At 35.2% G+C, this 14,178-nt stretch overlaps 1 protein-coding gene across 1 annotated transcript in view; it reads left to right on the forward strand.

Moving 5' to 3' along the window:
- The first annotated feature begins 283 nt into the window (after positions 1-283).
- The window catches only part of Ddx1 (DEAD-box helicase 1), a 36,928-nt gene continuing 23,033 nt past the window's right edge, over positions 284-14,178 (forward strand). Inside the window, exons 1-10 of the mRNA XM_076833157.2 lie at positions 284-375; positions 3,234-3,285; positions 3,550-3,613; positions 4,528-4,557; positions 5,281-5,377; positions 7,294-7,341; positions 11,368-11,451; positions 11,661-11,744; positions 12,272-12,348; positions 12,912-12,984. Of these exons, the coding sequence (XP_076689272.2) occupies positions 360-375; positions 3,234-3,285; positions 3,550-3,613; positions 4,528-4,557; positions 5,281-5,377; positions 7,294-7,341; positions 11,368-11,451; positions 11,661-11,744; positions 12,272-12,348; positions 12,912-12,984 (625 nt within the window). The 5' untranslated portion in view covers positions 284-359. The remainder of the gene's footprint in view (positions 376-3,233; positions 3,286-3,549; positions 3,614-4,527; positions 4,558-5,280; positions 5,378-7,293; positions 7,342-11,367; positions 11,452-11,660; positions 11,745-12,271; positions 12,349-12,911; positions 12,985-14,178) is intronic.

Below are 14,178 nucleotides of genomic sequence, written 5' to 3' on the forward strand. Positions count from 1 at the left end.
GATCAGCCCGGGTCCATGGTTTGACCCTAATCCTCGAACATCTGCTTCCTTGACTGAGGAAAAGTGATCCTGATGACAAGCGGACTGCTCTAAAGAATTGATAACCACCAGGACGGCTAGTGACCGGTCCTGGCTACTTCGGGAAGGCACCGTCCAGCTGAGCTGGGCCTGCGCTGGGGCTCAGGGTTGTGAGTGGCAAGCCGGGTGTCTTTTTCTCGGTCGGAACCGTTCTCCCGGGGCCGAGTCTCTGCCCGGACTCGGAACGCGAAGGCCAAGGGCCGGAAGCACGCGCTGCCGCGCCCGCGGTGTCAGTAGGGAGGGAGGGAACGAGTGAGCCGAGCCACGGAGGACAGGCGAAGATGGCGGCCTTCTCCGGTGCGTTGGTGGAAGCTGGGGGTGGTGTGGGCGGCTCGCTGCACGCCTCGGCCCCGCGGCGGCTGGGGAGGAGCTTTAGGGGCTGCAGCGGACTGCAGGGCGCAGTCCGCTGCAGCCCTGGGGCCCTGCGCTGCGGGGTCAGTGGCGGCCGCCGAGAGGCCCGTCCGCGCGGCCCAGCTTCTGGGAGGGCATTTCTCGCCAGGTGCTGCCGGGGACGGCACTGCCCCTGCTCCTTCTCAAGCTTCTTTCTCTTCCATCGGTGTCACCTCGGCTTTCCTGCCAGTCTGCGCGGGGCGGCGGCAACCAGGCGGTGGCGATGTGCCAGCTGCTAGCGGATGGCCAGGCTCCTGCCCCTTTGACGTGGCCCTGGCGCTTTGCGACCCAGGTTTTGCCCGCATCCTATCAGGTTTTGGCCAGGCCTGGAAGCAACAGGGCGTGGGGAGGGGTCATTGGGACAAGTGACGATCTTGCCTCCATTCAGTTGTTTCCAGGCCTTTTAAAGTTAAAAAAAAAAAAAAAAAAAAATCCACGCAAGGATAAACCTGCTCTTCTATTTGTTGTTAAGGACACTGTAGCAATATTAACATTAAATGTCGAAGCCAGAGGGAAAGCATTTTCACTCATGTTTAAGTTAGCCCAACGTAAAATTTGAAAATTAATTGTTGATTTATTCGCCCATGATACTCCATTATTACAAACAGGATTTGATTTGACTTATTGAACCCAGTAGTTGGGGTGGGGGGGTTAATGGAAATTGAACCCAGGGGTGCCCCACTTCGTAGCCATATACTCAGTCTTTTTTATTTGTATTTATTTTATTTTAAAAAAAAGATTTATTTTTTAGTTGTAGTTGGACACAATTCCTTTATTTTATTTATTTATTTATATGTGGTGCTGAGGATCGAACCCAGGGCCTTGCACAGGCTAAGCAAGTGCTCTACTGCTGAGCCACAACCCCAACCCCTTATTTTTTTTATTTTTTAGAGCTGCTTGCTTAGTTTCCCAGACTGGCCTTAAATTTGACATTCTCCTTTCTTGGCCTTCTGAGTAGTTGGGATTACAGACAGGCCTGTACCCACTGGACTGGGCTTCTCCCTTTCTTTATCATTCTCCTTTTATGCAACTACAGTATTATAAAGCTATAATTAGCCTTAAGCTTACTAAATATGATAAATTTATATAGTAATAAATTGTTAGGCCTACTTTTAATGTTTTAACCCATTAAAATGACATCAGATGTCACATATTGTATAATTTTCAGTTTTCTCCTGTGAGAATATTAGGAATTCCAAATCTCTAGTCATATGAGAAATTTAGATCACCAAAATTACATCTAATTAGAGTCCTGGGTAAATCTATTTAGGGTGATTGCTGTTTTTCTTTTCCTAATTCTTACCTAACACAATTTTGGAGCCAAGATCTGTAGAGAAGTTCTAGTTTTTTGTTTATAAAATGCATGTCTTTGTAAGTTATGTACAGATTTCAGTAATGTTGGGGCAGAGAACTGGGAGAAGAGACTGAAATGATGAAATAAAGGCAAAAGTAGGATTAAATAACATGAATATTCTTTTTTTCCTGTAAATGTTAAAAAGTGCTCAAAGAAAACATGCAGAGCTATGACCAGAATGGGACAAGAAATTGTCTGGGATTTGCTGAAAGCACTGTGTGGTTGCTTTTTCCAGTATTATTGTTTTGCAAGCAGCTTTAGCTTGTGTATATGGCATATTTAAGACCATCACTTCCTTTTTTGAAGCAGTTTGTATTTTAAGAATGAGAATATAACTGAATTCTAAAGTGGGTAATGCTTAGAAAGATCCTCCCTTTAGAGCTTAATTAGCTTCTCTATCTGGATTTTCCTGGGGAGATTTAAAGTTATGACAACCTTCTTTTTGAAAATGAAAAAAAAGATTATATATATGTATATATATATATATTACGATTAGCTATATGCTTTTTCGCAAACTGACAAGAATTACAAAATTTTTAAATTTTGTAATTTCTTGGGCTTGGTAAAGTTTAACTTTTATTCACTTTTATAGTAGTGTATACTTTTGTAATAATAGCAATAAAAGTGCTTTTTATAAATTCAGACTTAAAAATCCCTTCTCATATGGAAGGAAAATTGAAGTAATCCAGCTGACTACTCCTTTTAAACTTGAGAAAGTTTACTAAAGAAATGATGAAGTGAGAAAACTTAATTGGGAATAGCTTGATCTATTCACTTTGGACTTGCCTTGGTGTAGAATTATTTAAATATATGCAGAGTTAAGATCAGAACTGATCATTTCCAGTTGCCCAGAAATTGCCACCATTGTCAGCTCCCTCTTCAGTTAACCAAAATTTTGATTATGGCTGCCAATACATGTGGGCTGTTCATTTTTCTCAGATCCTTGAGGGTATTCAAATGGTATTGGAATAGGCAAGGTACCTAACTGCCATATCACTTAATGAAGCAACTGAGATGCTGGTTTAGAACCCTGACTGGCAGATTTTTCACTAGTCTTCTAGGAGGTAAACAGCACTATGAGTACTATGTGTCAGATGCATTACATTATTATCACTAATCTTCCTGTATTCATACCTACAAGGTAAGTCATATAAGCCTCATTTTGTGTGAAGAAAACAGATTATGGCTTTGCTCAGGGTCACTTACTAGTAACTAAAAGCTTGAATTTGAACTCAAGTGTGTCTCCAAAACTTGGACATTGGACATTTCTCAGCAGTTGCTATACTTAGTGGGTCTGATATCAATAAGCCATGCTTTAAAGTCTACCCAGTTCTGTGAAAGGAATCTTAAGAGCAATATGATTTATGATAAGTTTAGTTGTATGGATTTTAAAATTACTTTTTATTTTCAGAGATGGGTGTTATGCCTGAGATTGCACAAGCTGTGGAAGAGATGGATTGGCTGTAAGTACATAGAATCTAAATGCATGGTAACAAGGGTGTTTTATCATTTAAACATTTAGTGACTATATCAAATTTTTTTTTATTCTAGTTGTAAAGTGATACATGATTTTTCTGGTGATTCTTTCAATTATGTTTCCTTTTTAACTTGGGCATATTTCTAGCTGAAAAAATTGGTCGCATTTACCAATAAAATGATTTAGTTAGCTTAGGTAGGTGATTTTCTTTTTTTTTTTAACTAAATTTCTTCACTTGTGATTCTTTTAGCCTCCCAACTGATATCCAAGCTGAATCCATCCCATTGATCCTAGGAGGAGGTGATGTACTTATGGTATGTTTAAATATGATTGTAAAGGGGTGTATTTGTATTGTTTGTGTAGCCCGATTTAAGAATTCCATAGGCTTAAGAATGATTAATTAATTTTATTTATTTACCAACACTTATGATACATATGCCATCAAAGTATTGAGTAGAAGCTGTAGGGGCACAAGGAAAAAAAAATATTACATTTGTATTTTTCTTGGTTTAAACCAAGTAGGGTAGGAAGACGTGCAGAAGTAAATGTCATGTGAGAGAGTGGGACACCTACTTAGGAGATGCATAGTACTACAGGGTTCAGGTGGAAGTCAGTTTATCCTTTGGCTTGAGGGATCACAAGGGACTGTTTGGAGGAAGGGAAGATTGAAGAGAAAAGCTCCAAGAAAAACAGTAGGTAGGAGAAGGGAGGATGTGATCCTGGAGTAGTTCAGGTAGATGGGAGCATAAAATACATATTCCTGAGTGGGAGATGTAGCTTGGTAAAATAGGAAATAATATTGTGGGTTAGATTTTTTGGACTTTTGCTCCAGTGTCTTGTTAAAGAATTTGGACATTTTTTGAAAGTGGAAAGTGTGTTAAATAGGTGTGGTACATTGTCAGAATTAGGTTTTTGAGAAGCCTGCTTTGGACACAGATTGTAGTATTGCTCTGTGGGGCTAGATACTATTAGGACATTGTCATAATAATCAGATTAGAACAATGAGGGCTTCAGTTGGATTGGTGGCAATGGAAAGGAAAGGAAGAACAGATTCTTAAGGAATTGAATTAGCAATAGTTAAAGTTGTCTGGGGAAGTCTGGGTAATCTTGAAGTACTGTGAAAATAAAGGCAGCTAGTTAAGTGTTAAAGAGTTCTACATGGTTTCATTTTAATTTCATCTATGTAATTGACAGTTTTACTGTAAATCAATTTTTTCCCCCAATTCAGGCTGCAGAAACAGGAAGTGGAAAAACTGGTGTAAGTAATACATTTAAATTAACATTTCACTTTAATTAAGAGCTGAATTTTAAAGTGTCTTTGAACCATAGTGTTATTTTGAAATATTTACTAAAACAACCATCTCCAAGGCTGGGAGGTAGACTGCTCAGTGGTAGACTGCTTGCCTAGCATGTGTGATGCACTGGGTTTGATTCTCAGTTAAATAAGTAAAAAAAGGTCCATCAGCAACTGAAAAAATATTAAACAAACCCCCAAACAACCATTTTCAAACTGTAAGCAATTGATGGCTTTCCATTGAGCAATGTCTTTGTTGTCAACAAACTGAACGTCTACAAGAGTATGGCTTTAAGAATATAGATTTAAGCTTGTCTTGAGAAGAATTGTGGTATGTTTAGTGTTTATACTCATTTCAGAATTTTAATGCAGTGGCTTAGTGATAAAGAAATGATCTACAATTGGCCTCCTCTAGAGAAACCATTTGTCAGACTAGATGATACTTTTTAGTTTAGGTTTGTTCTGAAGGGCCTTACTGTTTATGTTTTGGGTTATCAGCTGCCTTCTGTTTTGTTCATTCAGTAACTCCCTGTTATCTTACTGGTGTTTTGGGTTTGGGCAAATGAAATTAGAGCAGCAACCCAATGCATGTAATATTCAATGTGTATGTATAACCTTTGTCATTCATATTGATTATTAACTTATTAATACCTGTCACTAATAAAAAAAACTTTGTTTCTTTGATAGGCTTTCAGTATTCCAGTTATACAGATAGTTTATGAAACTCTGAAAGACCAACAAGAAGGGAAAAAAGGAAAAACAACAATTAAAACTGGTGCTTCGGGTAATTATTATAGATGGATGTTTTCTTTTGTGTAAATCATTAATTCTCATTCTGACATTTAGAAGTTCGAGGTTTGGTATGCCTTTTTATTACCAATACCTGCAGTGTGATATTAGAATTTTGTGCCCTGGAAAACAGGGATGCTAAGTGCCATTTAGAACCCACATAGTGAAATATTGTCCCTTCTAAAATAAGAACACTGGAAGTTTGGAAATTACATTTAGTTATCTTCATGTCTTTTCTTTTTAACCTTTTAATTTTTTATGTCTAATATTAAAGATAAATTGGTACAACATTCTGCAAAGGAAATATTGAAGAAGGATTTTACAGATAATATATAGAGTAGAAACCCATGATGGTGGGAAAAGAAGTGTGCTTTTTTTTTTTTTTGAGGTTGGAAGGAAGGAACCCAGAGAGTTAAAATGTAAAGTATAAATTTTATGGTCAATTTTTTTCAGTTCTATTTCAGTTGGTTCTTTTAGTAAGTTTATGATTCTTTCTGTGCCATGAACAATCTTACTTTTATTTTACATTATGTTGCTTTTGTTAAACACTTTTTAAATTCTGTTTTATTTTAGTTAATCTGTGGTTTTGTTATAATTTAACAAAACTTATATTTCAAAGTCATTTGTGTCATATTACAAAATAGGATTGTGACAAAATAGCAAGCTTAAGTAGAGTGAATGGGCATATCACATTTTCTTTTTGCTTGTTTGAAAATAACAATGTTATATAGTTCATAGAATTCATTTATAATTGAATTGTGAAATAGAAAATGAGTATAACTATTTAGACTATTGGTTTATTATAAAATAGTTTCAGAATTTGTCATAACTGTATGTCATCTTTTATGTGAGATGATTATAAAAGAGAATTCTTCTAAAGCAGGACAATTAGAATGGTGAGGGTTTGAAAAAAATCATGTCCTCTGAGAAATTAAAAAGATATCGAAACATGGAGAAGTACAAAAGGAAATAGGGTAATTGTCAACTTGTGGAGGAGATCTGCAGAGAAAATAATTCTAGAAAGTAGGACCAGGACCAGTTAAAAATAATCTGCATGATTTCTGTTTAACTTAAGTACTTCCCAATACCTAAATTGAGCCAACAATGGGGAAGAGAACCTCCAGAAAGATAGTTCTCCATTATTCCAAGTATTTAAGCCAATGATGGAAATCTTTTTTTTAAGCTCTTGATGGACACAATATCTTTATTTTTATTTTATGTGGTGCTGAGTATAAACCAAGTGCCTCATGCATGCAAGGCAAGCGCTCTACCACCAAACTACAACCCTAGCCCCATGATGGATATCTTTTGATCAGAAATGATCTAGAAAGGATTTCTACCTTGGGCAGAAAGTTGGACTAGAAAATAGTCTTCTCCTTAGCTATTATAATTCTTTATTCATAGACTATTAAAATATTTTAGAAAAGGAAAATTTCAATCACAAAAAAACAAAAAATGTGTAACTTTTTAATATGATTGAATTAAGATAAAGGTCTTGCTTTTCCTTTAATAATAATAGAAGAATAATTATTAGATTCTGAAATACAGGCCAGTTATTGATAAATATGATTGAAGTCAGTATGCTTATTTACCTAAACTTCATTTTACCAACCATCTAAGTAGGAATGAGGACAAAGGTCAAAGTCACCTAATAAGAAGTGTACTGAATCAAGTAAGAAAATAAAAATTTAATCCTAGATAAGCCAGTGATTACTATCTTTGACATGTTTTGATTTTCAACAAAAAAGCTCTAGCTTTAAATATATATTCTAAATAATGTGTGTGACCATATTGAATCTAGAGGAATTAAGATATCATGTAAAATATAAAATATGTGCTTTGTTTTTTTTTTATAGAGTATTTTTAATGTCATACATTTCTGGGTAACTTTTCTTATTGTTATTGGTTTAGTGCTCAACAAATGGCAAATGAATCCATATGACAGAGGATCTGCTTTTGGTAAGTAGACAGATTTTACCTGCTCCTCTGTAATTCAGAAACTTTCTTCTGAAAAATATGTGGACTATTAAGAAAATTATGAAAAAGTCTAATAAATGATCTAATTTACCAGATATTGGAAAACAGTTACTATAATTAAGCAGTATAATACTGAAATAGGACTAGACAGCAGAATGTAATGGAAATAAATCTCAGTTAATATGCAAGGAAAAAATAGTGTTTCATTTCAGTGAGAAAAAAGGATTTATTCAGTGAAGCCTGCTGGCACAATTGATGATCCATCTGGAACAAGATAAAATTGACTTCAATTTATATCAGAATTAGAAATAAATTTCATATGTATTTAAGATTTAAATTCTGTGTGTGTGTGTGTGTGTGTGTGTGTGTGTGTGTGTAATCATATATAAGTGTAGAAAATCACATACATAATTTACTGGTGAAACATTATTAACCCAAATAGGAATCTCAGAAATTATAAAAGAAAACATAGGTGTAGTTGTATAGTTTTTTTTTTTTAATGTGAAGAAGATATCATAAAAAGATAGTAGACAAGTAATAGATAAGAATACATGGAATGTTGATGAAAAATGAGGAATCATTATAAATTAATAAAGGTTCATTATGTAGCTAGCAGATAAAGTTTTATCAATTTTGGTAAGAAAGACACAAGCAATAAGAAAAATCTGCAGAGGGATATAAAATTAACACCCATAAATCAATTATGTTCCTGTACATTAGTAATGAATCAACTGAAAGAGAAATTAGGAAAACTATCCCATTCATAATAGTCTGAAATTGAATAAAATATTTGGGAATCTGTCTAACAAAAGAGGTGAAAGACCTCTACAATGAAAACTATAGAATACTCAAGAAGGAAATTGAAGAAGACTTTAGAAGATGGAAGGATCTCCCATGTTCTTGGGTAGGCAGATTTAATATTGTTAAAATGTCCATACTACCAAAAGCACTCTACAGATTTAATGCAATTTCTATTAAAATTCCAATGATGTTCTTCATAGACATAGAAAAAGCAGTTATGAAATTAATTGGAAAAATGAGGCCCAGAATAACCAAAGCAATCCTCAGCAAGAAAAGTGAAACGGGAGGCATCACAATACCAGAGCTACAGTAAGAAAAACAGCATGATATTGGCACCAAAACAGACATGAAGACCAGTGCTTCAGTATAGAAAATACAGAGACAAACCCACAGAAATACAGTATCTCATACTAGGCAAAGGTGCCATAAACTACATTGGAGAAAAGATAGCTTCTTCAACAAATGGTGGCAGGAAAACTGGAAATCCATGTGTAGTAAAATGAAATTAAACCCCTATCTCTCACGCTACATAATACTCAACTCAAAATGGATCAAGAACCTACACATTAGACCTGCGCTATAAGAAAAAGTGAGTCCAAATCTCCATCATGTCGCATGAGGAACTGAATTCTTCAAAAAGACTCCTAAAGTGCAAGAAGTAAAATCAAGAATCAATAAATGGGATGGTATCAAACTACAAAGCTTTTTCACTGTTACAGAAACAATTAAGAACGTGAAGAGAGAGCCTATAGAATGGGAGAAAATCTTTGACACCTGTACGTAGAGCATTAATTTGCAGGATATATAAAGAACTCAAAAAACTTAACACCAAAACAGTAAATAACCCAATCAATAAGTGGGCAAAGGAATTGAAAAGACACAGAAGAAGAAATACAGGCAATCAACAAATATATGAAAAAATGTTCAACATCTCTAGCAATTAGAGGAATGTAAATTAAAACTAAGCACTGAGATTTCATCTCCAGTCAGAATGGCAATCATCAAGAATTTAAGTAACAATGTTGGCAAGGATGTGGGGGAAAAGGCACACTCATACATTGCTGGTGGGACTGCAAATTGGTATCACCACTCTGGAAAGCAATATGGTGATTCCTCAGAAAACTTGGAATGGAACCATCATTTGACCCAGTTATCCCACTTCTTGGTTTATACCCAAAGGACTTATAATCAGCATATCACAGTGACACGGCCACATCAATATTTGTACTAGCTCAATTCACAATAGCTAAGTTATGGAACCAATTTAGGTGCCCTTCAACAGATGAATGGATAAAGAAAATGTGAATAAAGGGATGGAATGGGGATGGATGGAATGGGAATAGGAAAGAGTAGAATGAATCTGACATTACTTTCCTATGTTCATAATATGAATACACTACCAATGTAACTCCACATCCCATACAACCAAAAGAATGGAAAGTTATAGTTCACATATGTATAATATGTCAAAATACATTCTACTGTCATAAATAAAACCATAAAAAGTTAAAAAAGAAGTCTGCAGAAGATATTAATAGACAGCAAAGCAAAACATTCAAATGGTCAATAAACATTCAAATATCAGACGTATAGGTAATAGAGAAATGGAAATAAAATTCAAAAGGATGACTAACCTATGAATTATTGTGTCTGGAAAGTAGTATGGCCTTACCTACAAAAATTAAAGATATATATTCTTTTATTCTCATTAGAATAAAAGTACTGTTATGCAAACATAACTGTATAAAGCGTATAAAGCTGTTTGTTGAATCACTATTTGTAATGGGAAGAAAACTGAAAACCTGTCAACAAAGTAAATGCTATTGCTAGGAGAACAGTTATCAAACATTAGGACTATTGTGCAACCATTACAAAGAATGAGTCAGAATCTCGAGTTGGGAGTGTTCATCTGCTGTTGATGACCATGAAAAGCAGGATGCAAGAAATGTAAGATGGACATGATGAGGAATCATGCCAAAACAGCCCACCCCCAAAACCAAAAACTGCTAATTTTTATCACATACCATTTATATAAAATTTTGTATCTGTATGTTATATAAAGAATTTTAAGAGCTGGGGTTGTGGCTCAGTGGTAGAGCACTTGCCTAGCACGTATGAGGCACTGGGTATGAGTCTCAGCATCACATAAAAATAAATAAATAAAGGTCCATTGACAACTAAAAAAAGAATTTTAAAAAGTTTAGAGTTTTGTATAACTCATTATCATATCATGAGTAAGAATTTGTACTTTGAATAATTTAATCTTTTGAAAAAGGGAAGTAAGATATTTGATGAAGTGGTTTCTTAAAAATTTGTTCTCCAGCAGCTGGGCATGGTGACGCATGCCTGTAATCCCATCAGCCTGGGAGGCTGAGGCAGGAGGATTGCAAGTTCAAAGCCAGCCTCAGCAACTTAGCAAGGCCCTGTCTCAAAATTTAAAAAAGAAAAATAAAAAGGTTTGGGGTTGTGGCTCAGTGAGTGGTTAAGTTCCCTGGGTTCAATCTCTAATACAAAAAAAGAAAAAGAAAAAAATGTACTGAATATGAGTTGCTGACAAGAACCAGAGTAGAAGCTAATTTTCTTTCTAGTATAGACAAAAACTAAATTTTTGCTTGACTTCAGTAAACACTTACTATGTGGATGTCACAGTGACCAACTGTGGTATATAATATAGAGCCTTATCTTTTATTAGATAGATATTTTAGCGTAACATACATGTTTATATGCTATTTCCTACTTTTCCACTATGATTTCTGGGTCCATTATCTTTTAATATAGTGACCACTCAGGTTTAATGTCAGCATAAAATCAGGGCTAGAAATGATGGATGGCTACTGCATTATGCTTGAGTGCCAGTTTCTTTAAAGGACTGTAGAGAATGGTTGCCTAAACACATCTGCTGGTGATGCAAGTCAGATTAGGGCTTATCAATTCCTTTCTAGATGTGTTGCTCTGAAATCTTTTCCTCTTTGTAAAAGATGACAGTGTAGAATCTAGCCCTCAATATAGCCAAGGATATCTGGGTGATGAGTAAGGGCAGTTAGTTTTAGGGAAAGTCCTGCTATCACCCAGGAATCAGCAAGTCTCAATTTTCTGGAAAATTGTAATAAATGAAGGAATTATTAGTCAAAGTTAAGATATTTATTTCACAATGCATGATTTATAAAGCTTGTACTGATGTTTTTGTGTTTTTTTTCTCAAATCCAGCAATTGGGTCAGATGGTCTTTGTTGTCAAAGTAGAGAAGTGAAGGAATGGCATGGATGCAGAGCTACTAAAGGATTAATGAAAGGTATGCGAATGGCATTTTTACTTGTATAACCCTTTGAAACTCTATCAATGCATGAATTTCCCTAAAGTTACTTTAAATCAAGGATCTGAGATTTTTAATTATAAAAAATGACTTTGAATTCTTCATTTGGTACATACACATTATTGTTATGTAGTACATGAGTCATATATGTGATTTACATAAATCTAAAAAGTTTTTTGCCTTTATAGGGAAACATTACTATGAAGTCTCCTGTCATGACCAGGGGTTGTGCAGAGTTGGGTGGTCTACCATGCAGGCCTCCCTAGATCTAGGTAAGTGTCCCTAAAGTAAATGAATTGGTTGAGTTATTCATGGATTGTTAACATTTTGTTATTTTGGGAAAACAAAATAATAGACTTAACTATAAAAGGTTTATATTTTAAAGTCCTAGAAATAGAATTTATGTGTACTTCACTCTGTTGCAAGAAAGATTTGAACTAAACAATTCATATAACAGTACAAAATTAGGGGAAGTAAGATTAAGAATATGATTGGAGTCAGGGTGAAGTTAAAATGCATGAATACATCCACACAGTACTGCTTAGATGCTCCACATTCTTGTAAAATTGTGCCTGAATTTCTTAGTGGCCAGAGCGAAGTGGGATGGAGTGGTGCATATGTCTGTCATGTCCAGTGGTCTCCACAGGCTAAGAGTGCTTCAGTTGTTCCCCAAATTCAGAAATTTGAGGGAAGAATTTCCTGTGGTTTGTTGAAATGAAGATATAAGATTATTTCTTTAACAGGGCTTTTAATTTCCTACTTACTCTTACTACATACTTAAGCTACTTTTTAAATCTAGGTACAGACAAGTTTGGATTTGGCTTTGGTGGAACAGGAAAGAAATCCCATAACAAACAGTTTGATAATTATGGAGAGGTAAGTAAGCTATGCTGTTATTGATTTAAACATAGCATTAGTGAGTTTTGTTGCATGCTTGATCATTTGTAACTGAGGGTATAGAAATGATTCTCAAACTCAAGTGGATTTTCTATGTATTTTCCACAGAAATTTCAGATGTGGATTTCAATGAAGATATATTATAAAACTAGATAAATATATAGTAATTATAATTTTTCTTTCATGCCATTTATTAACCCCTCCAAAATATATTACATAATTTCCTCTTTTTACCCATTCTGGTTTTGGCTTTGGCTCTTATATTGTTCTCATTTCTTAGTTTTAGTTACAATGATTCTAAATATAGTTGTTCGGGTGATCTTAATGTTAATGAACCTAAATATGTTGATTCTAAAAAGGCTGTCAGGTGAGTCTGCCATTATATGTGTGTAATTCTTTAATAGACATTTTTTAATACCTATGTTACCATGTAGAGGTTATTTTGAAACACTAACAGGCTTTTGATACAGCTATATTTGAACTTTTAATGTCATTTAAGATATTGTTTTCTATTAACAACACTTCACTTTCTGGGTTTCTAGGAATTCACTATGCATGACACCATTGGATGTTACCTAGATATAGATAAAGGACATGTCAAATTCTCCAAAAATGGTAAGCTCTCTGGATTTTATTAGCAAAAAGTTATAATTCAATATTGTGAGGTTTTTTTTTTTTTTTTGTTTTGTTTTGTTTTTGCCTTAATCTTCTTACCCTGTTTTTCAATTCTCTGTCTCTTCCACCCTGTCTTTAATTTGAACAAATATTTATTGAACATGTGCTATGTGTCAGGTCCCCTGGTAAGGGCTGGAGATAACTGCAGAAAATGGAGTAGAAAGACAAGGTTATGTCAGTGGAACTTGCATGTTAGTGAGTAGAAGCAGAGATGTAAGTGCTAAGTTAGGTGGTAACAATTCTACAAGGGAGACTATAAAATAGGGGAAAGAAGTAGACAATGGTAGCAGTCTGAAGATGTGTGCTTTTCTACAGGATTGTCAGAGAAGGTTTTGCTGATAATGTGACATAAGTAGAAGCCAGAGTAGGATGATGGGCTCTGCAGATAAATTTTATTTTCATTTTCTTGAAAATGCATAATTTCATTCTTTTTTTCCCATATTTTTTAGGTTTTAATTTGTTATATATGACAGCAGAATGCATTACAATTCATAGAGCATATTTTTTCATATCTCTGGTTGTACAGAAAGAAAAGTCACAGCATTTGTGTCTTTATACACGTACTTAGGGTAACAATGTCCATCTCATTCCACCATCTTTCCTACCCCCATACCCCCCTTCCTTCCTCTCCCTTCCCTTTTCCCTTTTCCCCTTTGCCCTATCTAGAGTTCATCTAATCCTCCATGTCCTCCTTCCACCACCACGACATTATGTATCAGCAACCTTAAATCAGAGAAAACGCTTGGTATTTTTTTTTTTGGGGGGGGATTGGCTAACTTCACTTAGAATTATACTCTCTAGTTCCATCCATTACCTGCAGATGCCATGATTTTATTCTCTTTTAATGCTGAATAATATTCCATTGGTGTATGTATGTGTGTGTGTGTGTGTGTGTGTGTATGTATGTATGTGTGTATATATATATATATATACACACATACACACACACCACATTTTCTTTATGCATTTATCTACTGTAGGGCCTCTAGGTTGGTTTCACAGTTTAGCTATTGTGAATTGTGCTACTATAGACATTGATATGGCTGTGTCACTGTAGTATGCTGTATTTAAGTCCTTTGGGTATAAACTGAGGAGTGGGATAGCTGGGTCAAATGGTGGTTCTATTCCCAGTTT

The sequence above is a fragment of the Callospermophilus lateralis genome, chromosome 14 (assembly GCF_048772815.1).
Source record: "Callospermophilus lateralis isolate mCalLat2 chromosome 14, mCalLat2.hap1, whole genome shotgun sequence".
NCBI classification, from domain to species: Eukaryota; Metazoa; Chordata; class Mammalia; order Rodentia; family Sciuridae; genus Callospermophilus; species Callospermophilus lateralis.